This window comes from Rousettus aegyptiacus, unplaced genomic scaffold, assembly GCF_014176215.1.
Source record: "Rousettus aegyptiacus isolate mRouAeg1 unplaced genomic scaffold, mRouAeg1.p scaffold_m13_p_2, whole genome shotgun sequence".
Taxonomy (NCBI): Eukaryota; Metazoa; Chordata; class Mammalia; order Chiroptera; family Pteropodidae; genus Rousettus; species Rousettus aegyptiacus.
The window spans coordinates 26,742,289-26,768,864 of record NW_023416295.1 but is presented as its reverse complement, the minus strand read 5'-3'; the positions used below and the strand labels follow the sequence as shown (position 1 = coordinate 26,768,864).

The following is a 26,576-nucleotide window of genomic DNA, read 5'->3' as shown; positions in this document are numbered from 1 at the left end:
GATAGGGAAACTGAGAATCCAGATTAAGGGACTTGCTCAGATCCCAAAGCTTTGTCACAGGACCTTCCATCTTCCAGATGTAGGAAGGATGTTAGAAGACATGGCTTCCACCTTTTCAGTTTCTATTTCAATCCTCCCTCTCCTTGAGATTTAGGAGGACACCTTTAAGGTCTAGTCAGAGACCATGTATGGCCGTGAGAGTCCCTCAGTCCTAGACCTGCAAGGTCAGCCTCCATCCTCTTCACCATAGTCATTTTTCCAGGTTCTGAACGTACCTAGTTTTTCCTGAGAGGCCAACTTCTCTGCCTCTAAGATTGCTTTGTAGTTGTTCTTCAACTCAGTGAGCTCTGCTGCATGAGCCTCTTTGAGCTCCCTGTGGGATCCCAGGAGAAGGCCACAATTATCAGTGAAAACAAGTCCAGAGCTGAGCTGCTATATTCACTTGAATTTCTTGTTCTCCCTCACACAGGAAGCCAGTGGGAAGGCTGTGGGGCCCTCACTTCCTGCTGTATTTTCCTGACATCCATCCCAAGAAGGAGAAAAGGACTCTTGTTTCTCCAACCACTATTTTGAATGGAGCCAGTAGGTACCATGGACACCCCCTAACAGCACAGTCTTTGTGATTCTCTTGGGAAACTGTGGGCTGCATTAGCTCCCAAGATAATTTTAGAGCCCAAAGTCTCTCCAGCCTCCATTCCAGTGTTCAAGATGAGTATTAAAATGAAAGGCTTTATGAGCCGTCAAGCCAAGAAAAGACAGGGAGGAACCTTAAATGCATATCGGTAAGTGAACAAAGCCAGTCTGAAAAGGCTACAGACTGTGTGATTCCAACTGTATGGCATTCTGGAAAAGGTAAAACTATGGAGATGGTCAAAAGATTAGCGGTTGCCAGGGGTTAGTGGGGAGAAAGGGATCAATAGGCAGATCACAGAGGATTTTCAAGGCAGTAAAACTATTCTGCATGACACTGTGATGGTGGGTACATGTCATTACACATTTGTCGAAGTCCATAGAATGTATTTTGACAGCACCAAGAGTGTAAACGATGAACTTTGGGTGATTATAATGTGTCAGTGGAGGCTCATCGATTGTAAGAAATGCACCATGTTGGTGCGGATGTCAATAATGGCAGAGTTTGTGTGAGTGTGAGGTAAGGGGGTATATGGGAACTCTCTGAACTTTACGCTCTGTTTTACTGTGAACCTAAAACTGTTCTACAAAAAATAAAGTCTATTATAAAATAAACAAGTTGATTGATTGATTGATTAATTAATTAATTACAAAATCTAGTCTATGACCCAATTAGGAGGACCTCTGCACCAAGGCTTCTAAGGTGGCATGGAAGGGATTTTGTGGGTTTCCTCGTCCACACAGATGACGCACCTCCTTTCACTTTCCCTGGGTTCTCCCTGTGGCTCTGGCTCCTGCCCTTCTCATGGCTGCTTCTCATGTTGCCCAGGCCCTGACCTAGCAGCCAGCGGAAGTGGAGAAGAGAGCAGACGTGGCAGAGGAGGAGCGGGCTGGGCTGAGAACGACTGTGCTTACCACAGACATCTCACGGAGAGCGAAAAATGGCTTTTCTCAGGAATCAACAAAAGGGGAGCTTGTAATGGAAATGCAATAACTGGATGAGGAAGCGCAAAACCAGGGGTAACCTTCTTTGTGCTGTATTGTAACGGCCCCGATCAAACCGTCCTGCCCTCCAAAGATGTGTGTTTCATCTCCCTCATCTCTTGCCACCCAACGCCATTTGGCACTGTCCGAAATTCCAGTGAAATGAAATCTTGAAAGGATGTGGGCGCTTTAGGGCCTTTAGTGGGGGCTTGTGCCAGAAAGCATACCTGTTCTTGTTTTCAAAGTTCTGCTGCATCTCAGCGCGGCAGAGATCCATTTCATCGGAGAGCTAGAAATGAGGCCAGCATTAGAAACCCAGGATGGAAGACCCCACTTCCAGTCCAATCTACAACTTCTGAGAAGCCTTCCCATTCTCCACTCTTCACACCCCTCTATCATTACCGTGGGTAAAGAATAACTCTTGCCTGGCTCTATGTTGTTTGGTTTGTAATCATTTGTGCACAAAAACCATCTAAGTCACTACTTGGTTTCGTAAGCGGCTCTGGTCTCCTCTGCTGGACTGTAGTCTCTTTGTAAGAGCATGACCTTTGGACTCTCAGTTATATAATTCAATTGAACAATCATTTCTTGAGCAAAGGGGTTGGCCTGGAAGAGCCAAAGAGGCCTAAGACTCAGACCCTGCCTTCGATGAACTTAAAATCCAATGTTAATAAATCCTCATTGGCAGAATGCTTGTGTTTTGGCACGCAGGATTTGCTCCAGGTCACCCTCCATTCTAGCCCATCAGATTCTCCAGCCAGTGTCTCTGGAACAGTGACACTTCCAAACTGGTCAGCACCCACTGTCAGCTGAAAGAAGGGTTCAGGGCTTGTTCTTGTCCCTCTCTGACTAAACGGTGGCACCAGCATTCCTCCTTTCCACAACAATTTGGGATGTTCACAGTTGGGAGAATTTTAAAAGTGACAATCTAAGGTCCCTCCCTAGAAATAATCTCTAAATATGTCTTCATTGGGCTGATGTTTCCGTGAGTGAAAACGTTCATTTGCCCAATAACACACCACTGATGAGGTAAGCGACTCTGCACAAATTGTTTAACTTTCCGGGCCTCAGTTTCCTTTCTGTAGAAGGAAACCACAAACCTAGCAGAGTTTTCAGATAAATACAGTATGATCAATTTAAGGGGAGGGCTCAGTCTGAGTATAAGCTGGTGGACTATAGGATTCAGAAGCGTCCGGGGAGAGTCAGAGGATGAGGGGTGGGCCTGCTGGAAATTCAACCTTCACAAGTGTGTGTGCGGGGGGATGTTTCTGATTATCACTCTGGTTTATCACTCCAACCAAGACCACAAAGCACATCTGCTGGAGGTGGGGAAGAAGAGACTATGATAAAACAAATGGTAAAATCTAAAGAGAGTGTCACCAAAATCCCCAGGAAACACACAGAGCATGACTGACATCAGCAGAATTTGAAGTGTGTACTTTGGTAGTTTCGAAAGCAACAGGAATTGGGGACTGGAGGCTTCTGGGTGGCTTTTAAGCAACACCGGAAGCACTGACCACATTAGTGCCCTAAGCAAGAGCCTCTGCAACCTCTGAAGCTTAACTCACCACAGAGGCTTCTGCAGACTCTACAGGAAGTGGCTGGTGCCCCCTAGTGTGGAGAAGACAATGGCATTGAACATCTCTGAGGTACTCCAAGAACTCTCAGAAATTGAATTAGGACTTGAGACGGGTCTTGAGTTTTTATAATTATGGATGAGGATGGAGACAGAGAAATACCATTGGGTGACCACGGTCCTATGCTGTTGCCCAGCCAACATGGCTCCCCTGAGTCAAGTGCTTAGCCTCGTGCGTGGCACACAGCAGGTGATCTGAAAATATTGGTCTTTCCTCTGCCCATAGAGGTGTTGGCTCACTCGAGGATCACTCACCAGTTTCTCAGCAGACTTGTGGTCTCTGTTCATTTGCTCTATTATCACTGTCAGCTCTGATATCTGCTCTTCTAGGTCGTTAATGATATCAGTCCTATGGGATAAGTAATTCTTCATTCACAGAGCTGCTACGTCATGCCCGTCAGACCCCTCCCTGAGCATGACTGACTCTGGCCTGGGGAGAGCGGGGCCATGTTCTGCACCTGCTCCACCATCATGGGGGTAAGGGAGGAGGGGCAGGGCAGTCTGGTAAGAAGGAATTTGGCAGTAGGGTGGTCGAGCCTCAGACATGACACTTTTAGGTTAGCAAGCCAGAAGTGAGCTGGGGTGGTTTGGTGGCCTACCGAAGAGAAGGGAAAGAAGAATATGTCAGATATCTATTAGGGTTTGACGTAGATTTGGTTATGATAGTTGAAATGCAGGAGGGAGAATGTGGGGGGATAGGATTGATGCTGACAGTGAATCACAGACAAAACATGGACCAACTGGACAAGGAGGGGATTTAAGACAGTGGCTTTCGGAATTGATAAAGGTTTTCTGTGCTTCTGGCTCTGGGGCCTCCATGATGCCTGTATGATTACTCAGGTCTATTTGGTTGAGCTGAAGCAGACGGGGTGGCAGTACAGTGAAGCAGAGAGGAGGGCCTCAATTCTAGAGGGTGAGACGACGAGAGGATAAAGGATCAAGATATGAAAAAGTAGAAAGGGTATGGGAAAGCTGAACGATAGAACATGATCATGATCTTTAGAACAGGATCTTCAGCGTAAGCAACACTCATAGCTTTACCAGGGAATAAAACAAACATGGGCTATTCTGTTTTATTATGCCACAACTGGTGATAACCTTCTTATGAGGCCAAGAGGTGGTTGAGGGTGCATGGCCTATCTCCTCTTGCAAAGGGCCATAGACGAGCAGGGCAAAGAAAACGGCCTGAGTGTTCCCACTGGAGGGAAGACAGGATGGGAGTCTGGTTTCCCTGGGCAACTCCACACAGAGCCTCACTCAGCAGTGGGCTTCTCAGCCTCATCCCCAGTCTGAATCCCTTAACAAATGAAACCACTGCTAACAGTGTGGTTGTATCCTTTCTATACACTTACAAATAGGTAGGTGATGTGCGTGCGCGTGTGCGTGTGCATGTGCGTGTGTGTGTGTGTGTGTGTGTGTGTGTGTGTTCTGTTGTTATTGTTGGTCATTTGATTTCTGTTTTGGAAAAATAATTTTCACAGCAATTTGAAGCCCAAGGAAAAGACACTCATTAGGGAGGCATTTCAATAGTTCAGGTAGGAAGTAACAGATGGGGAAGGAGAAGATATGAATGGGAGATTTAGGAGGTAGAATGAAAAGGATGTGGGGATTGCCCTTATATGGCACTAGAGGATAGAGAGTGAGTGGAAATTAAATGACAGAAATTAAATGACAGTGTGTCTAACTGGGATGGAGTCAGGTCAGAATCTTCCACATTGCATCTTCCAGAGGCAGGAACTGAGTGGTGCCTTTGGACATAACGAAAAAGAGATGCATAATTGGGTCTCCCAGAACTCTTAGTTCTCACCCTCCAAATATGGACTATTTTATGAATATTTCATCTGGGAACAATTGTTCTCCTTTAGGACAAATTTTACTACACCCGTTCATTTTCCGGATCGGCTGCCTGACTTGACCTTCATCCTGACTAGATGGGATTGGAGCAAAAAGGTAGTGAGGAGAGGAGCAAGCTCAGGGCCGAGGCATGAAGTGACCAGCAGCACCTCCAGGACAGGGACCCTGTGGGCTGCGAGTGGACATGAGGGGCTTGTCCAGGCTTAGCCAGGCAGGGATAAGTCTGAGGAACTGGATGTTGATCCAAAGACATTACCTGGGAATTTTGATTTTGTCCATCATCTCTGATTTCAAATGCTTCTTCCTATCAAACATCTCATCTCCCAAGGTGACGGAAATCTGCTCCCTATTTCGAATGAGGCGATAACCAGGCGACACATTGATCACTTCCTAGACATCAAGGTAGAAGATAATTTGCAGACTTGGAGTGCTGACATTCCTCCAAATCTTCAACCGTGCCCTACTTACTTCTAAAAGCAGAGATAGGAGATGCGAGTCCAGGGCCCAAGTCTGTCCTGTGCCCTCCCCCAGTTACCACTCATCCTCATGTCTCTGGCCCACGTTTCTCTCTTGAGACTCAATTGCAAGACTCAACTGGCTCCTGGATGTCCCTACAGGACTTTCAAGCTCAATATTTACAAAACCTAACCACTGACACCCACTCCACACCCTGACTCGAGCCATGCTCCCCCTCTGCATTCTCCATCATGGCCAGAAGCCAGGAGACAGAGCATTGTGGAAATTGCTCAGGTTTTGGAATTCAACAGGCCTGAGTTTAAATCCTGGCTCTGCCACCAACCATAGTTACTCAATATCTCTGTGCCTTGGTCTCCTCATCAGAAAATAAGGATAATAACTCTTCCTCAAAGGGATTTTGTGACCAAAAAACCCCAAAGTACCATATGAGAAAATGCCTAGCACAATTGCAACAAACAAATAAACAATAACCATTGTAGTCAGTTCCTTCTCCAAGCCCCACTAGATTTCCAGTCAGAAATCTGGGCAGGGCTACCAGTTATCAGAGATCAGGATACGATCGTACCTTCTAAAGTTGTACAGGACACCCCTATAGGACCATAAGTCCTGCCATCCTTATCTCCTAATTATATTTCAACCTCATCCTCTCCTCTCACACCCCTGCCCCTGCATAGCCCGAGGCCAACACCATCTGTTTCTTCGACTCCTGAGATATCTTCCCAGCTGGCCTCTTCCCCCTCAGCCTGACTCCCCTAAGTTCATCGTTCTCCCCACCTGAAGGGCTATGACATTTTTGTTTAATTTTTTTCCTGCCCATTAAAGGACTCCATGATCCTTTTTCAAGGGGGTGGGGGAGAAAGAAAAATAGATGAAAGCGGAAAGTAGTAAAAAGTATCAATTACAACCCACTAGAGGGTTTTTTTCCCCCCCTAAAATATAAATCTTACCTTGTCCCATTCCTGTGTCAGACCCATAAAGGCTCCCGGACATCAAAAGGATTAGGCCAAAACTCCTAGGCAGATGTCAAGATCCTTCTAGGTTTGGTCCCCATCTCTTTCTCCAGCACACCCCGTCCCTTAATCCCTCAGTTTTCCTGATAGTTCCTTGCCCAACATTTATAGGTTCACGAGTGTGGCAGAGGGTTTTCTGTATCTGGGCATGAGCTGTCCCCTGGCCTGGACTGATTGTCACCATCTGGTTTCCCTGAGCACTCTCCTCACGCTACACAAAAGAGTAGAGAGGTAATTAAACACCCTCTCTGGAATCTGGCTGAGTCGAATTCAAGTCCCAATCCCGTCACTTAGCAGCCATAAACTATATGCAGGAATTCCAGCACATCTTCATAGGACCATTGCAAAGATTCAATGAAGTAAAAGTAGAGGTAAAAGGCCCATGCCTGCTGCACACAGTAGATACTCAGTAACTGTTAGTCCCTCCACCCTCTTCCCATTTTTACTCACATAAGGTAATTGATTGCTCTCCTCTTGTTTTCCTAACTGGGTTTTCACTCTGCAAGAAAAAGTTATGCTTAGAAGCAACTGGAGAGTAAGATGTTCCAAGCTTAGGAGCTGTGTCCTCATGCCACCACTCATCTGTGAGAAGTGATGTTCCTAGCATGACCTCGCAGACCTCTTTCAGTTCTCAAAATATGCTACTTCAGGAAATAGGGAAGATTTAATGGTCCAGGGATCACTGGTATAGAGATTGTGATGAAAAGGCAGGTAGTAAAAAAGTGGAAAATCAACTCGTCACTAGCTGAATAGTAGACCCATTTCTGAAACAAAAACCAAGAGACTTGGAGTGAAGCCTCACAGGGATCTCCGATGAGCATGGTGCATAATCTTAAATGCACACATTTTTTGGTGGTAAATATGCTGTCTGCACAACCACCTTTCCTCTCATTTGCACGAGAAATTGGTGTTCCAGGACCCTGAAATTGCCAGTTAAGTGAATTCAGGATAAGCAGAGTGTTCCTAATTTGAGATCTGGTGCTAACCCTGATCATAATAAGTGTTTGTTTCCACAGACAAGAAACATGAGCATAATATCAGGTACCCAAATATCAAAAGAATATTTATAATAGAGTTCACTGAGAAGACGAAAGATTAGAATAAGAGCGACTAGCTTTTGATGTGCTGACGAGAGTAAGCTCAGGGCCTCTCCCCTTGGCCTCGGTGTCCACTAACACATGTACACATGCCATCGGGCAAACGCTGTGAAGAGAGACAACCAAAACGTGCTGCGGAAGTTCCAGTTCCCCATGACCAAAACACCCACAACACCGTTAAGGGTGGTAGAGTTGGTTACCGGGGTGGGACTGGCCCGGAGTCCATGGGTCACTCTGGGTGTGTGCAGTGGGGTTGGAAGGACTTTTCCTAGAGGAAGCAGTTCCATCTTGGTTAATAACCATCAGTCTAGTTTTGACCCCACGTTTCCCACCCCTAGAGGGAGAATCCAGAGAGGCACCGAGAACTCTCTAGAGAAAATCAGTTCAAGGTTTGGGCTACCTTAGATGCGACCAACCTTTGATTTTAGCTTTCACTGGCAAAACAAAACAAACAAACAGAAAAATGATTCTGTGTTTTAAAAAGTGGGCACCAGTGTGCATTATACACTGATAATACAAGGGGACCCACACGTAATTGAAAAGATTTAGATCCATTTAAAATGCAACTTGACTCATATCAACTATATGTTCCCATTTAACTGTCTACAATGATAATTTGGTCTGCTTCCACTGAATTTAGGAAAGCCTTGTGGGGGAACCACTGGGTGGCCCAGGTCTCTTTAAAAAGCTGACCATGGATTTGAGCCTATGTCTTTTTTGCTCTTGGTTACTCTCCTTAGGCGGACAGAGACCTTCCACAGCATCACATTAACTTCAGAACTGCCAGAAAGGTCAAAGTGTGCCTACATAGATACTCATTTTGTCAGATAACTGTGTGTCTCTCATGAAAAGTAAAAGGTGAGGTCAGTCCAGAATGACTCTTTTTCCTCTTTCTGTCCTTGTCAACCTGATACTCAGATCACTCTGATCACACTGAGCAAATTTTGACACTTTGTTGACACCGATTGAAGCCCTTCATGTTTCCTCATTTAGTACATTCAGTGAGTGGTTAATGTATGCAGACCACAGTGCTCCATACCAAGAGAAATGGAATGAGGTATTTTTATTCAAGAAGAGAGAAAAAGAGACACATAAATACTGAGACTAGGAGACTAAAAAGAGGTAAGTGCCATAGAGAACTGCAGATAAAGCGATTTGCCAACTGTGTCTCTCGGGTTGAGAGTTCCTAGCTGTTGACATTTTTCAAGGTTCTTGATATACTAAATCAAACAAGCAAACAAAACTCAACCCCTAAGAATTGGCAACACAGGATTACAACAATCACGTTATAATTTATATTGAAGAATTGAAAAGTTTCGACACAAAAATCACATTCTTTGTTTGCAAGAAAATTATAGGATTCACCAACAAAAGACATAATGCACAGTTGAGATGGTGTGTTTGAGGCCTGAGGCCCGACTAAGAAGCTGACCGATGAACAGGTCCTTCTTATTCCTGTTTGGAGATTGTGTCAACTGCTACCAGGAGGAGCTGGCCCTCCTGCACCCGGCTGCTCCATTTCCCAGCTCCACTCAGTGCCGCCTGGGCAGGGATTAGAGGCCAGCAGACAGCCAAGTGGGTCTGCTTCAACCTGGTTTTAGAGGATGGCTTGTTTCAGGGAAGAATTCGCCTTGAAGGGTGTTACTGGAAAGTTATAAATACAATTGGCAGGTCTTTGATAGAGAATTTTAAAAATACACACAAAGCGTCTCTCACTATATTGCAAAGCCAGAGGAGGACAGTGTTGTCAGGGGCTCATGGTAGTGATCAGACTGGAGCTGTGGGTGTTAGCGAGGTCTCTCCCAGCAAGGGGCACTAGGCGACTGCGGACTTGAGCTCACCTGTTAATGTGGAGGTCGGAGCAGATCCACAGGTGCGATCACGCCAGCAGGGTGCCAGCACCCAGAAGGCAGGCAGAGAGGACCCATTTCACTCATACAGCCATTCGGTGGCTCCCTGTCATCACCAGGCTTTGCCACCACCACTCCATTGCAACGATTCCCTTCATTGTCACTGAGCTGCGGGCTGCTGAATCCAACAGTACTGCTTGGCCCTCATCTTAACTGACTCACTGGCAGTTTTTAACGCAGATGACGAGATCTTCCTTCTTGGAGTATTTGTCATTTTGCTCCCATGGCACCAGGTAGATGATTCTTCATCTGCCTCACGGGCCACTCCCTCTTGGTCTCCTTTTTGGATCCTCCTCGTCTCTCCCACCTCTCGACACTGGAGTGCTCTGGGGCTCAGCTCTCCCACCTCTTCCCACCTCTAGCTCCATTTCGCACCTTGGAGATCTCACCTGGCTGCAGGGCCCTAAGTACTGTGCATATGCCGATGACTCTCAAATGTGCATCTGTAGCTCTGACCTCTCAGACTTGCTTATCCAGCTACTTACTGGAAATTGCCACTTGGATATTAAAAGGCACCTTGAACTTCCTGAGCTCAATCCCCTACATACACGCCCTTCCCTCAGCTTTCTCCAATCTGTGAAAATGGCGACTCCATCCTTTCTATTGCTTAGTCAAAAATCTTGAAGTCAGCTTGACTCCTCTTTCCCCATCCCCCCTCTTATTTTATCCCCATCCCATTAGCAATCCTATTGGGTTCCACTTCAGAATATATCCAGAACGTGACCACTTCTCACCACCTTTACTGTGTCTACCAGGTTCAATTACCATCATTCCTTGCTTGGATCTTGCAGTTATATCTTGTCTGGTCTCCTTTGGCTTCTCCCGAGGCTTCTGCCCTTCGCCACTACACTCATTTATTTCTCAATGCAGCCGCCAGGTTAGTCTTTTCAAAATGCAAGTTGGATCATGTCACTCTTCTCAGTATCACCTGATGGCTTCCCAGCTGTCATGGGCTGCATTGTGTCCCATTCCCCCTATTCCTATGTGGAAGCCCTAACCCCTGGTATCTCAGACTATGACTATATTGGAGATATAAGGCATTTCAAGAGGTGCTTAAGATAAAACAAGGCCATTAACGTGGGTCCTAATCCAGTCTCCCTGGCGTTGTCAGAAGAGAGACGAGGACATGCGGAGAGACCCCAGGGATGCGCGTGCACAAAGGAAAGACCACGTGACGAGGCGGCAGGCGGGTGGCCATCTGCAAACCAAGGAGAGAGTCCTCAGAGGAAACCAACCTGCCAGCACCTTGATCTTGGACTTCAAGACTCCAGAACTGTGAGAAAATAAATTTCTGTGGCTTAAGTCACTCAATCTTCTGTGGCTGTGGTTGTGGTTATGGCAGCCTTCGCAGCTAGTACACCATCCCTTTCAGAGGAAAAGCTGGAGTCCTCACAGTAGCCAGCAAACTTCAGCGTACGTTTTCCATTGCTGCTGTAACGAGTTACTACAAGCTTAGTGGCTTAAAATAACACCAGTTTATTATGTCAGAGCTCTATAGGTCAGCATCTGCAGTGGATCTCACTGGGCTGGAGCTGAGGTGTTGGCACGGCTGTCTTCCTCCTAGGGGCTCCAGGGAAAATCTGTTCCTTTGTCTTTTCCGGCTTCTGGAAGCTGCCCCGTTCCTAGTGGCCTTTTCCTTCCATTTTCAAAGCCAATAACTGCTTCACTCTGACCTCAGCTTCTATTGTTATAACTCCTTCTCTGACACTCTGACTTTCTCTTTCATATATAAAGACCTTTATGTTTATATTGGACCCAGCTAGATAATCCAGAAGAGTCTGATTATCTCAAGGTCAGTTGATTAGCAAACATAATTTCTTCTGCAATCTTAATTTCCTCTTGGCAAGTAACACAACATGGTTACAGTTTCTAGGGATTATGACGTGGACATCTTTGGGGAACCATTGTTTTGCCAACCACATTCATCATTTTTTTTTTACTTCTCTTAGCTCATTGCCACCTCTCTCTCCTCACTTCCTCCATTCCTGCCACATTAACCTCTGCTTTCCTGAAAAAGGCCGGATGTGCCGAGCAAGTTCTCATGCACGGCCTTTGCACTTGCCCTTCCTTCTGCCAGGTGTGCTTGCCCCAGATGTCAGTGCGGCTCCTGCTGCCCTCTTCCCACAGGGGCTTTCCCTGGTCTTCCCATATGAAATAACAACACTAAGCTCCAGGAGAGTGGAGACTTTGTTGAGTTCACTGCTCTTGCCCATACCTGAAACAGTGCCTAGCAAAAATAGGTACTCAATAAATACTTTCCAAATAAATAAATAAATGGAATACGAAGACTCACTCAAAGACATAAAACTAAGTTACACTTCTAAGCTTATAAAATATGAATAAAAAATTAAATTTGTAAGTAAAAACAGAGCTGCAATTTACAGAACATCTTAGACCCGGGAAAGTAATCAGTAAACGATGAGATATCACCAACAGGAAGCTCTTCGCCTCTGACAGGCATCAAGCATTGTGCCCCTTACTGCGGGAAGCCTTAGCTCATTTGTAGTGACTGGAAGTTGTGGGTGCAGAGGGCCACAGAATCTACATGTAGTGCCTGAGGTTTGGGGGCAATCACGGTGGGTTCTGGCAATTCTCTGACATTCCTGGCAGCAGTTAGTTCAGGTCAGGTAAGGCTGTGAAGGCCAAGGAGGGAGATTGTTTTATTCACATACCTCAAACCATTCCTGCCCCATGGACACAAAAATACTTACTTTGGGGAGACAACCGGTTTTGTTGTTGGTTGGACAAAATTTTGTTTTTTTGAAGCTGGAGGAAGAGGAGTTAGCCTGAAAGTAAAAAATAAATAATAAAAAAGAGGATGTTAGAAATCCAGAAACCTGTTTTAGTACTCCCAGATTAGGTAGATCCCCACGGTGACCCAAAATTGGAATATGTGGGCTAACAACTGGAATCTTTAAAACCAGTGGGGTTTTTGGCCACCTCAGACTGAATGCCTCCGCACTCGTTCACCGTCCTGGGGAGCCCCTGGGTTGGCAGCGCAGCTTGTTCCCCAGTTTCCAAAGCCCCTGGTCCCACCTGGAGGGGTAGTTCCCATGGGCCCTTTGGCTGAAGGCTCCCCTTTCCCTGTTGCACTAACTCTGAGAACTCATTTAAGATGACACGAAGCCCCGGCAGGACCCGCAAGAGCAACATGCGGCCAAGAGGCTGGCCGGGGAGAGCTGTGCAAAGCTAGGCTTTCTGGCCCTCTTGGGAATTTGCTACTAAATTGTCTGTTTTGGAACCCAAGCCCCCCAGGCCCTGGTCCATCCAGGTAATCCTTACTGGGGCTTCCCCGTGAAGCTCTTTCTTGGTGGCTGAGGGGTCTTGATTAGTTTCCGTGGACCCAAGTTCCAGGGATCCCAGCAGGTACAGTACATGAGAGGGTTGGGGTGCATGGCAGCAGGTCCAGGACAGTCTTGGCTGCTAGGTCAGGAGGCCCTTGCTGAATGGGAAAACAACAGCAGAGAGTTAACACCATTCGGAGTCAAAGTGACAACACTGAGAGACAAATTGAGAAGGACTCAGGAAAGGCCCAAAGCACAGATGGTAGAGTCTGAGAGCTGTTGATTTGGTAGATGGTCTTGACTATAAAATAGCACCTTACCCCTTGTCACTCAGTAGGCCCGACATGAAAGCAATTTAATGTTTCCTATAACTGAGTGCTTATTGTGAGCCAGGGGCATAATGAGTGATCAGTTATCGGCATCCTAATTTTATTTATTTGTTTGTTTGTTTGTTTGTTTATTTATTTATTTATTTATTTATTTATTTATTTATATTTTTTATTAAATTTACTGGAGTGACATTGGTTATGTTATCCTAATATTATGAATGTGGATACCGAGGCTCAGAGAAGTCACAGAGATAGCAAGCTGCAGAATTGGGGACAAGCACAAGCCTACCTGACTCCAAAGCCCCTGCTTTTCCCTTAGGTCACACCAGCTCTGATTGAAGTGGAAAGAAACCCCTACCGCAGGCCTTACACGGAACTTTCCAGAAAATTATCTCTGTTATTCAAATTAAATTGGATCTCCCAGTTTCTCATTCCTGGCCATCTGCCTGAATTACAGTCAAAACTCTTCCTTCTTGGCTCCATTAAAAAAAAATTAAATAAAGAAGACAAAAGAAAACAAAAATCCCTATAGTGAAAGTTTACATGAAAGACAACTACCATATAAACATGGAGACTTGTTCACTTGCTTATCTTTTTATTTTTTTGCTTTTTTTATTATTATTATTATTATTTTTTACACAACCCCACTGAAAGGAGAGTACAGGATTGGAAGAGATTTAATTCCATAAGAATAAAGAGAAAGAGAGGGAAGGCAGTATTGGCACAAGTGATGTCAATATACATTTGGCGCTATAACTTCCTCTCTTCGCACACCACAGGAAGCTACAGCTCACTTGTTTGCAAAAGGGGTTTGACCCAGGAGCCCATTCCCATGCAGTAGGCCCCCCACAGGGCTCAGAATTAGGGCTGGTACATTATCTGGTGAAACAGGCATTTCACTGATCTGTGGGAGCCTGTGGTAGGTTAAATAATGCTCCTTCCCCTCTACCCCCCAAACATGCCCATGTTTTCATCCTTGGAATCTGTGAATATGTTGCTTTATGTGACAAAAGGAGCTTTGTAACTAATGACTAAGTGAAAGATCTTGAGATAGGGAGATTATCTATGTGGGCCAAAGGTAATGAAAGGAAGGTGAGAAGGGCAGAGTCGGAGAAAAAAAATGGTCAGATACAAGTGATCAAGGAAGAAGTCATGAGCGAGGAAAGTGGACGGCCCCTAGAAGCTGGAAAAGGCAAGGAGATGATTCTTTCCTAGAACCTATAAAAGGAACAAAGTCCCGCCCCACACCCTGATTTTAGCCCAGTGAGACCCATTTTAGATTTCTGACCTCAGAACTGTACATTGGTGTTGTTCTAAGCCACTAAATGTGTAGCAGTTTATTATAGAGCATTAGTAAAAACAAACAAACAAAACAGAAAATTGGGGTAAAAATTAGCAACAGAAACATAGAAACATAAGAGAACAAAAATTGCATAATTACTCTAGATTAAAAAATATTGTGTAAAAAGTACACATAATCATAATAAGATACACACTTATATATATTTATATAAACACTTAATAGCGATTTAACCAAAAAAGCGAATTATGACCACACTGAAAGATTGTGGGGAGGGCATTGGAGAAAGGATGTGTTAGTGTTAAATTCTCATCTATTGGTAATAACCAATAAGTCAATAGAAAATGTCTAAACTTGAAAAATTAACAAATGGAGTAGAGACAAATTAGAAGTATGAAGTTAAATTACAAAAGAAATCGCTAAAAGAGTTGACAATAATTACCTCTAGGGAGCTTCGAGGGAACACACTGAGTAGAACTGAGAAGTAAGGAGGGATAGGGCAGAAATTGTAACTTTTCATTAATAAATTTTTAACACAATTTGATTTTTAAATGATGTTGGTGGATTACTTGATAAAAAAGAAAACAAACACCAAAAAATGCTACGAGAGCCAAGAGACCAACAGAAGCATTACAATGATAGCAGATTTAATTCAAATTTCTAAGTCAGTGACTGGTTTCCAATAGTACACTGGAATAAATTTGCTTAAGAACCAACCGAAAAGTGAAACAAACCCTTTTCTATAACGTGAGATGCTCGAGAAACCCAGTTATGTGGTCAAATGGTTTTTAGCGCTAAAGGGGACCTTAACATTGAATCTTTTTTAGGAGAGTGAGATTCAAAGTCACAACTGACTCCAGGCCCCCTGTACATGCTCACTTAATAGCACAAATACTTATAGCTCCTGCCGTGAGTACCATGCTAGATGTTGGGCGATACTGAACACTTGTCTCTTCCCCTCAGGGAGTGTGCAGGCAATCAGAAAGGGAAATGAGCTGTCTCCAGGGCAGGAGACAAAACCTTGAAGAAAGGCAGGATGTGCAGGTGGAGCTAAGTGCAGGAGGGGCTGCCATATTGAGCAATTTGTTTGGGGCCCAGGTCAGGGAGGCAGACGAGGGTGGAGCACCCCAGGTGAGAAGACAAAGCCACAGGGCCTAAAATTCAGGTAAGAAGCTGAAAAAAGGCTGCGAGAGTAACAAGAGGGTAGCTTTGCTTTTGCTTAGGATCTTGTATCAGCTTCCTGTGAAGTCAGGGGCCAATCCTGAGCTCGGGGGAGTTAGCAGGAGTTTCTGAGGAAGGAAGTGAGAGGCTAACGCAGGCGAGCTCCCAGCCACTGCCTTCCCTTTTCCATTTCTTGCCTGACCATCTGACTGTGCCATTCTTGAAGGCCTGGACTTCATTATGTCTTTTTCCATGTTGCCGACGGAGCCTGGCAAGGCAACTTGTCCACAATGAGTATTTGATAAATATTTGTTGCCTGACTCATAAACTGGGTGGCTGTAACTACAAGGACCAGCTCAACAAGGAGAAAACAGATTCACAGATGAAACTGCAAAAATATAACGGTCATTACAATATTATAGATAACTTTAAAATTAGAATTCAAAAACCAAAATGCATAGGTAAATTATGGTACAACCATTCAATGGTGTTTTACATAGATTTAAACTGACCACTTTGAAGCCTGTAGAAACATGAAGAAATGCTATTGAATAAAGGTATAAAATGGTATGTACGTGATAGGTACAATTATGTAGAAGTATGTACCTATATGGAAAAGGGTTAGAAAAGAATATCTTAAAAAATAAAAATTGGGCCAGAATGTTGGGATTGTGAGTTTTTCTCTTCACATTCTTTACTAAAATTTTCCTTGGGCTTTTGAGTCAGATGGGCCTGACTTTGCATAGAGGCTCCTTTGCTTATCAGCTGTGGCGCCTGGGGGAATTTACTGTTGCTTTTGTGAGTCTCAGTTTTCTCATCTGAGAAAAATAGGGACATGGAGGTTCACCCCTCATTGGGCCACCATGCACATGAGACGAGACCATGTCAGGGACTTCCTTGCACACATTAGGTTCTCAAAAACTGGCAAGTGAGTTTAGGCTCATAATATTCCTAAACTCACTTGCCAGTTTTGATTTGGGGAGAATAGGTTTATTTGTGCGCGTGTTAAATTGAAAGAGGCTCATTGTAAAGAAAGTTATAACACGGAAGAGCCTAAGGAAGTAAAAATTATCCAAAACAATAACACCTAGAAATGACAACTGAAAATATTTTGGTTAATGTTTTCTAGAATTCTCTCTAAAGAAACAGATTTATATAATTGTCCATAAACAGGAACAAATTCTCTTTACATTGTGGATAATCTTTTTTCAACATTGTCATGAGCTTCTTTAATATCAGTAACAATACATATATCACTTTTTTAAACTTGAGTTTACTGTGGAGAAATTTTTTAAATGTACAAAAGTAGAGAAAAGAGTATAATGAACTCACACATCACCTAGCTTTAGTAGTCAGCAATTTGTGACTAATCTCATTCATCTATACCCAACCCCCTCCTCCAACACCACATTATTTTAAGGCAAATTTAAAACAAATATACAATTTAAATAATACTTACAGCAAATCTTTAAAGCACGTCTGATATTTGTTTTTTTAATCATCATGACTGCGTAAATTTCTTGTCTATGAATGTACCTGTTTTTACCAGTTTTGTATTGATGAACATTTTGTTGTTTTCCTTTTTTTTCCCCCATTATAAAAAATACAGCGGTGTATAATCTTTTGCTTTTAAAAAGTAAAGGCCTTTCCCTCTTAACATCCCTGGGGATGATACTCAAAATATTTAACAACCAGTAAGACAAGGCTATGGAACAATCAGACAGACATGGGCTGCAGGGCTGGGACAGGAAGCTGGAGGGTCCCACTCCTGCCCTCCTGCCAGGCCTTCACCCCTGAGCTGCTCCATCACGAGGAAGACAGGGGAGGAGCTGGGGCAACCAACGTGGCAAGGAAGACACTTGAGGGGCTTGGACAATGTACGCGTACAACTAGTATGGCAGAATTTCAATATTTCAGTAACCTTGCAAACCAGCCAAACAGCAGCGCTCAACTCCCAGTACTCTCCCAAGAGGGAACCACTGTTTCTTTTAGTCTTTTTTCCAGAAATATTTTATTTATGTTATGTGTGTGTATATATATATATATATACACACACACACACACACACAATTATGTAAATGAGAGCATACCATGCCTCATTTATCCATGTGTATATATATATATATATAGACAATTATGTAAATGAGCATACCATGCCTCATTTGTCCATATGTGTGTGTATATATATATATATATATAGACAATTATGTAAATGAGAGCATACCATGCCATGATTTGCTCTTTTTACATGACAGACTATATAGTAGATATTTCCATATCGGCACAGATAGATCTTCTGTATTCACAGTGGCTTGATGTTGCCTTGTATGGCTTTATAAGGGTGTGTGTGCACATGTGCGTGTGTGATTTAGGATTCTCTCTCCCCATTCTTTTCCTTTCCTGCATCTCTCTCTAATGATTTTACCCAAGTCTCAGTGGACTGAACGTTCCAACGGGTGACCCTGTAATCACCAATGAGCCGGCTGAGCTTTCAGAAAGGTCACTGGTGAGCATTAATAACCTAAAGAAAAAAATTATATGACATATCTCTTCCAAAGAGCTTACCTTGGACTGCCCAAAGATCCTTTTTTCTCATGTGGTTCCTTGCCGAGTCGAGAGTCCTAAAGACACCACAGTGTTGTAAAGAAACTGTTTCCCATCAACACAAAATGTGAATTCATTTTAGGTCAAATCCAGAGGTTCCAGAACTCAAGACTTCAACGGTCATTTCAAGTGATTGAAATGCCAAAGTGGAAAATGCAGAGTTTGTGTAGTACAGAGAGACAGACTTCTAGTGAATCCGGTCACAAGCTTTTATAAAGGCTGAGCCGGCATGAACACGAATGTCCCTTCTATAGATTTCCCAGTTTGAGTCTTTCAATGTTGCAAAGAAAGTCAAACTAGGAGAGAAAGTTACCCCTTCATTCAGATTCTCTTGAGTTGGGCCTTGAGTTGTGAGGTTTGTCCTAGGGAGATGGCAGGCAAAGGTTTGTTGTTTATTGCTATGGAAACAGAATGGCAGCATCTCACTCAGGCACTCTGCTCTTAAAGAGAGAGAAGGCTGGAGAAGCAGCCTGTTAAGGAATTCCCCAAGACATGAGACGAAATATGCTTAAGATATACTTTCAGAGGAAACAGAATCAATTAAACAGCACTTAATTGGCCTATGGCAGTAGTTGTCAGACAGTATCTGTGATGTATTTTAAATTCCTTTGTCATTTGCTCACAGATATCTAAAACTTTAAGGTAGGCACTTTCTTCCTTGAATTTCAGGCTTTGAAATCTGCAAAAGTACAAATCCCTCAGGGCAGAAGTCTTCTTCAGTTGTGAGGAGTCAACATTTTTTTTTTCTAAATAAAGCTGCTTTTTCTCCTTATAGAAAAAAGTACTAATTATAGACCAGTTTTCATTTTATGTTGCTGCAACTCACTATATTTTACACGTTTTATAATAAAAAGTTGTATAAAATAATATCTTTATTACATATTATTCTCATTTAGTTCTTTTTCTTGTTTAAAATGAAAGCTGATTATAATAAATCCACTCTATTGCTTTCATGATCCACACTGATGGGTCACAACCCATAGTTTACAAAACATTGTTATAAATTCATCCATTCATTCTATTCCACATGTATTACCTACTGCATGCCAGGCACTTTTGTGAGGTGTAGGGATATATCTCAGTTCCTGTGCTCCACAGAGCTTAGAGACTAGCAGGGAAATGATAATTAATAAATTTAATGAAAGCACGATGAAGCTTACTTTAAGGGCCTCACCAGATGCAGTGTGAGTGTGCAGCAGGGATTTCTCTTCTAATCTAATGAGTGAGACAACAGTTTTAATCAGAGAAGGAAATCCGACTAGCTTTGCATACTAGAAATATTATTTTTACTGGAATGTAGAGAAATAGTGGGAGGGTCCAAATTAGGAGTCTATGCCAGTGGTCAAATTCGACACAATGGTGGCCTCATCTGAGGGAGCAGCAGTGGAAATGGAGCAAAGAGGATGCAATAGGACATGATGGACATGATTTCCCAGGGTGAGGGAAAGAAGGCAACGATGATTACTGGGTTTTCTAGCTCAGGTATTCGAGTAGATGGCAGCTTCATTTACTGAGATGGAAAAATCTGGGGGATAAACAGGCTCAGGGGAGCAGATCTTGACTTCGGTCTTGCACGTGTTGAGTTTGAGATACCAGGGAGACATCCAAATGGTGATGTCTGTTACAGGGTTCATTACATGTTATGGGAGTTCGAAAGAAGAGTCTGAGCTAGAAACACTTAAGGAGTTTTCAGAGCAGATAATATTTAAAGGCAAGAGAGTAGATGAGCTCACACAGTGAAAAGATGGTGTGCAAGAAGAGAAGAAGGTATGGAACGGAGCCCTGAGGAATCCAATAGTTGTAATAGTATTTCTCAATGTGTTACTTACAATATGTACAGCTATCACTTGAATGAAAGTGGCTTAAAACAAAGAGGTTCATTAATTTCATGAAATACAAAGTATGGAGGTGGGGCTACCAGAGTGTATGCAGACTCGGCAATGTCATTGGAGAACTGGGCTCTTTACATCTGTCATGCCAGCCTCAGTGTGTGGACTGAGGAGAGCCTTGTGGCTGCACGATGGCTCCTGCACCTTTAGCAGACAAGGTGGAGACAGACTTCAAAAGCTCAAAGCAAGGCAATGAAGTTATAAAGAGAATGGTGGCTAGCTCATCCACTAGAGATTGGATATTTTACTTTGAGTCTGTTTACTGTGTGAAATTTTACACTTAAGTGCTTCTTATGATTTAATAAGAGCAGGATTTGGGTCTTGTGTGGAGAGTGGCTAAAAACAAAGATAAAAAGGAAGTATCCACTTGACTTGGCCAAAGCTTAACATTAATTACCACTACTTTGGGATTTTCCCCTTCCTTTCCTCTTTTTAATGTTAGTACAACTTTGTCTGCTCCAAAATGGCAGAGGGGGAAGGAAATGAAGGCACTTAGGGTCTAGCATTAACTGTTCTTCTCTTTGGCTGAATTTAGAAAAACTTAGGCATTGCATGAAAGTCTCTTCCAAGGCCCAGGAAGGGGTCTGATACTACTAACATTAGTGATTTTGCTGAGGAGGCAAGAAAAAAAATAAAGTATTATGAAATAATAGATTTTTATATATTTGACTTTTCTGTATTTTTCTCTAACTGCTCACATCACCTTCTGTTGTGCTTTTACTCATACTTTCTCAAAAAAAAAAAAAAAAACTAATGAAAAACAAAAACTGAACTTTACTAGCACAACTCAAACAATGTAATAAACAGAGAGATGGAAGTCAATAGGATGCTGAAAGCATCAAAAATAAGATCTGGTTACTACTTATGGCTATTGTTAGTTTGTTTTGTGGTTTGGCAAATACAGAGTTTTCTCTACCTAAAACAACACATTGGAAAGGAAGACCTAATGCAGGACTATCTGTGAAAAGAACTGGGACAAATACACAGGAAGACAAACGAAAATTTAAGAAGGTACTCATGTTTATTATCTGATTTACATTTGACGAAGCAAAGGCAGGTGCAACAAAGAGCTGTTTGACAAAGTCAAGCCCCCGGATATCAAAGAACAGTATTTCCCTGGCTGACCCAGAGGGCACTTGGCCACTCCTAGGCAGCTGTGCTCTGCAATGCAACTCACTCTAGACACTCCTGTGCTGCACTTGGAGCGCAGGCCTGTAGGTCTGACATCAAAGGAGGGAACCATAACACACAGCGCAAGTTCCAGGTGTCAAAAATCAACATGAGTAATCAACCAGTAGTACTAATTACGCACCAGAGTGGTCAGAAAAAGTAACAGGCTTTCAATACTGTATAAAATACACCCTTTTTGAAGAGGCTCTTGTTGTGAGCTGCCTCTTTCCCCACTTGCCAAAATCTGTTCGTTCATGTGAAATCAAGGACATGTGGTATAAACCTTTTTAAAAAACTACTTTAATAATGGTTAACTTCTTCCTAAGATTCATGCCTAAGGTTATTTACATGAGATTTGGATCGTCATCATTCAAAAGAGCTTTTAATTCTGAGCTTACAAAGGTATCCCTCCTACTAAATAGTAGGATACTCAGAAATACCTGAGGTATAATCACTGAGAACCTTCTTGAAGGAGAAAAAAAAAAAAAAGACTGGAGTTTCCTATACTGGCATATAAATACCTACACAGTTGATACAGAAAAACTAAAATGTGAACAATATTAAAGTATACAGATAAAATGAGGAGGAACTTGCTACAAGGCTCTAGTTCTTCTGACTATATTTTGCACACAAGTTTGTTATAACAAATTATCGGGTTGTAGCAAAAAATGATTTTAGGTCAAAACTTCAAAAAATAGCAAAATCCAATTTAAAACAGGGTTCATTTCTAGAGACAAGCACACATTGGTATACAATCATGTTTCTGGTGGAACAGCAACATCAATCTAATTTTTAAAAACCTACATTTGGTTTTCTTTAATCAGATGTGCTTATTTGGCTATGAATACACCCTCGCCCTTCCTCCAAAGGGATCATTTTAACATCGGTTATAGAAAAGCATACTAAGTAGAGAATACTCCAAAATCTAGCATAATTTACAGCTATTTACATAATAGATATAAATTTGATAATTTAATACTTTATACTACTCTCCAGCCCTATATTTTCCTACTTCCTAACGTCTCTTAGAAACTGGCAACAGGAAGATTACTTTCTTAGAGAATAAATAAAAAGCTTTAAGAACTGGCTAAAGTAAGCACCCCAGAGTTTCTACTCTATGAAGCAGAAACTCGAACGCTATTTTTTAATAAGTGAATTGGGATATTTTGGAAACAGTAAAACATCAGGAATTCTCCTGGCAAATTCCTGCCCCATCCGGGGGCTTTTACATTCACTAGCGGATCTGTGGGAATCCTTTCTGAACATGTCTGTACTGTAAGGTCTCCTGACCTCAGCATGACTGAGAAGGGGAGGGAAAGGGGGGAGATACTTTCACTTTCTGTTTTCAAGAAACTTAGAAAAGTTTTATTAAAAGATTCTAAAAAGCACAGAAAACTCGCACATTCTTACCACTGCACACATGTTGGTTTTTCTACCCCTTTGTTGGTTCTTCATGTAGGAAGGCACCTCGGGAGGAGGGAGGGAGAACCCTCCTCTGGCCTGGGAATAAGTGTTTCGGAGAAAGTCACAGGAGCAAGACTCATACCAAGAATTCTTCAGAAAATTCCTTTCAGTTAAGTCAGAACAAAGAGTAACAGATTTGCAAATTAAGCACCAAAAAGTTAAGTAATTTGCTTCCCATTTTCAAAAATAAAAGAATTAGCCCCCTCCCTCATCTTCCATCACGCCTTTCAATATGATGGTGTTTCTTTCTGAACTGCTCTTTCTAGATAAAGCCTGTTCTCTGACGGGGAACAGCGGACCTTGATCCTTAACACTGAAAACACAGATCTGTTTCTTCTCAATCTGCAGCCTTGCCTCACAATCCTAAATGCTGAAACCTAATTCTCCTTGTTTCACTTTGCTATTTCACATAGTTTGTAAAACAAACGAAAAACCAGCCGAAAAAGCAAAAACTTTAACTCTCTCATTAAAAAGTTCATACTCTAATTTTACAGATATCTAGAAAAAGGCAGATGTGCTTTAATTTTATTTTACATTAAGAAAGCCAGTCTCAAAGCAAGCATCTGGCTTTCACTTCAGCTTATAATAATTTAATAATTTGCCTGAGAAATTTTGTGCAAATACACGTCATCTTTCATTAAAAATATGCATAGCACACTTTGGAAAAGGTTTAGTTGCAATCAACTTTCCTTATAAAAAAAAAACCTTAGACATAAATATACAACATTCTCTAATTTCTACTGATTGTACTTTTGGTTTAACCCCATCTAGCCTCCAAGGAAATTTGAAAGACATGCAATTATGTTTATACTCCTTAGCTACTATGTTTATCCAGAAATCTTCTGAAAACAAGTTTCCTTGGTTTTACTTTACCCATATTTCCTTCTTAAAGTAAACCCCTTCTACCCCCCAATTGACATTTTAGATGTTGTAGTAAAATACAGATTTAAGAAAATGAACTTTTGTTAATCACAAATACAAAAGGAGTTTGGGTGGTGTTTGGGCTCCCAGTGGTTCAAAGCCCTGAAAACAGAAAGCAAAAAGGGGGTCTCCACTATTCTGCTCTTATGAAGAAGGTAAAACTTCTTGTCTGCTAAAGCTGTGAGCATAGCACTGCCCGATATGTCATTTAACCAGACATCGAAGGGGAAAATGTAAGCCAGCGCACTGCCTTCTCCGTAAGACCGAGCTTCCCCTGAGACCTGCCAGACGACCTGCTAGACGGCTTCTCCTCGGGCAACAGGCGATGCTGCTCCTTTTCTCCTCCTGTCGCCTGACCCGGGCGCTCCCTGCTCATGCTTCCCAGGACTGTCCTAGCAAGTTCAATATGTCTGGTATGTTTCAGTTACTGAATTTATTTTCTGGTCATTTTTATTTTCAAAATAAGAAAACCCAACCTTTCTTCCTTTTCTGCTTCCAAACACTCAAGACCCATTCGTTTACACGTTCAGGTTATTAGATCTTCCTCATAGGGCCTCATCTCAACTGTTTCCATTCTCCCACTTTCCTCTTCCCACATTCACAACCCATCTGCAACATTCTTTTTCTCTCAGTACATGTATCAGTGCAAATCGATCCTTCATTTGCTAGTTTATATTACGAGGTCAGTTAACTGCTGAACCTCAGTCCTCCTTCAGGATACCCATTTTGGGTGAGGATGTGCAAACTGAGGTGCCAAAGCTACCCATCATGATTGGTAGACTCTGATTCCTCCTCAATCCACTCAATAAGTTGCTACCTGAATTTAAGTAAACAGCAGACTCTGGTCTTTGAAGACCAGTTTCTGCCTCTTGGCTTCTTCCATTTTCCTGGGCATCGGGGGCCTTGATCACTCTGGCTATCCCCAGTCTCTTCAGCCTGCCCACTAAGTTCATCTTCAGCTGGCCAGTATCAGGAGGGCTCCGAGAAGGTCTCAAGCCATACATCTCCTGGAGGAATGTTTCGGCTGGGCGGGAGGCCAAAAAATTTTCAGAGAGATGCACTCGAGGCTCAAAGGGCACAGGAGAAGAGCAAGGTGAGTGAGATGGTGAATTTGGTGGTGTGGAAGGGATAGCCAGGGCTTTAGGGAGAGACTGGAGAAGGGGCTTCTCTGAAACGGGGCTGTGGTAGACTTTAGCAGAGATGCCTCGCTCTTGGAGAAGTTTGGCCAAGCTCACGGTGCTGCTGAAGGTTATCGTGGAATCTCGTCGGTTGGTGATGGACTCACCAATGCTGAGTCTATAGGACATAGCAGGAGAATTCACCACCGTGTTTGATGAACTGCTACTGCTACTTCCACAGGATAAGGAAGGGAACCCAGAGCTTAAAAAAAAAGCAGGAGAGACGGATTAAAAAGCAATCTCCAAGTCAGTATTTAAGTAATTACGATAGGTGCCCACAGTAAATACAGAGGACTAGGCAACACATTAGTAACTGAACTCTGTGGAATAGATCTGAGGAATGAACATTCTGACACATTACTTTGACGACTGCCTAATTATTTGTAATTTGTAACTTAATAACTTGATATATTAAGTTATAAATTTTTTATAGGATATGAAAATTGACTGTACTCTTAGATAACTTCATGCTTAAATTTGAACTCTAAAATATATTTATCTATGGGAATACAACTAAATTTTATGCCAGAAATAAAATAAATTTAAATATAAGAGCAAACTCTAGAAAATTTTATTAACATATCAACTCCATACAGTGAAATACTCCCAAGAGACAACAATCCATGAGTAAATAACTTTTCGATCTTTTTGAAAATACAATCTTTCATAATTAAACCTAAGATGCTCTTCTATAAGCAGCTTTCAATTTTATATTACTGAGAAGTAATAAAGCTCTAATTATTAAATTCCCATTGTCAAGAATGTGTATTCCAAACAACAGTAGCATAAGGATACCACAGAACAAATTTTTCGCAACCTTGACTAAGAACATATATTTCTCAGAGATTAAAAATAATTAAAAACCTTAACAGCTTTTAGAATCTTTCATCTTATGTTTTGTTAAAAAAAAATTAAATAAGAAATCATGTACTCAAAGAAACGGTGATAGAATGGAGAGAATACTTCTTTAGCCAATCTTCCCCCTCTGAGCAAATGTTACTGTATTTAAGAAACTTTCATTTCAACACGAAATACTTAGTATATCAAGATATACTAGGATTTTTAAAGATTATGAACAAAATACAAGTTTAGGATTAATAAATAAACTTTCTAAGGTACCAAATTACATAAAAGCAAAATACAAACAATTTGACTGCTTGATTAAATTAAAAGCCTATAATCTGATATGGTAAATATATGGGTACTGCCAGTCTCCCACCTCCCTGTCTCTACTTTACTGCAGAATTGCTTGTCCTTTCTCAGGTTATACACTTCATATGATGGCATCAACTTGAATTGAGAGTCCCCTCAGGAACCGATTTTATAAAACTTACCTTTTTGACTATAAGAACAATGTAGGAAGACTACAGATATGTCTGTTCATCACAGACTTTATTGAGATCTTTATTGAGTATCACCCAAATGCTCCTCTAAACATCTGATTTGCTTATCTTATAGATACTGTGAATCACAATTTTATTTCCCTCCGCATTGGCAGCAGGAAGGTTAAGACTCAAATACTTGGCTCACCTTATCAAGTATATAATTATGGTACAATTTATACATAGTTTTTTAAAATCTGTTTTCTATCCTTATTCTTGATTTCTCTTTCCTTTATTTTTTTTTCTATCCTAGTTAACATCATCCCTGAAATGTTCCACATATCTTTGAAGACTAC

General features: G+C 42.2%; 2 protein-coding genes across 5 annotated transcripts in view; both read right to left on the bottom strand.

Annotated features, from left to right (window-relative positions):
- The window catches only part of FLACC1 (flagellum associated containing coiled-coil domains 1), a 33,051-nt gene extending 12,000 nt beyond the window's left edge, over positions 1-21,051 (bottom strand). Inside the window, exons 1-8 of the mRNA XM_016131086.2 lie at positions 18,238-21,051; positions 12,881-13,040; positions 12,310-12,384; positions 7,042-7,090; positions 5,361-5,494; positions 3,506-3,599; positions 1,842-1,903; positions 276-373 (exon numbers count right to left, since the gene is read on the bottom strand). Coding sequence (XP_015986572.1) covers positions 276-373; positions 1,842-1,903; positions 3,506-3,599; positions 5,361-5,494; positions 7,042-7,090; positions 12,310-12,384; positions 12,881-12,993 — 625 coding nt within the window. The 5' untranslated portion in view covers positions 12,994-13,040; positions 18,238-21,051. The remainder of the gene's footprint in view (positions 1-275; positions 374-1,841; positions 1,904-3,505; positions 3,600-5,360; positions 5,495-7,041; positions 7,091-12,309; positions 12,385-12,880; positions 13,041-18,237) is intronic.
- A 116-nt stretch (positions 21,052-21,167) lies between these two features.
- Positions 21,168-26,576, bottom strand: part of TRAK2 (trafficking kinesin protein 2) — a 55,549-nt gene continuing 50,140 nt past the window's right edge. For all 4 annotated transcript variants that reach the window (XM_016131075.2, XM_016131076.2, XM_016131073.2 and 1 more), the window contains one exon: positions 21,168-25,100. In XM_016131075.2, coding sequence (XP_015986561.2) covers positions 24,422-25,100 — 679 coding nt within the window. In that variant the 3' untranslated portion in view covers positions 21,168-24,421. The remainder of the gene's footprint in view (positions 25,101-26,576) is intronic.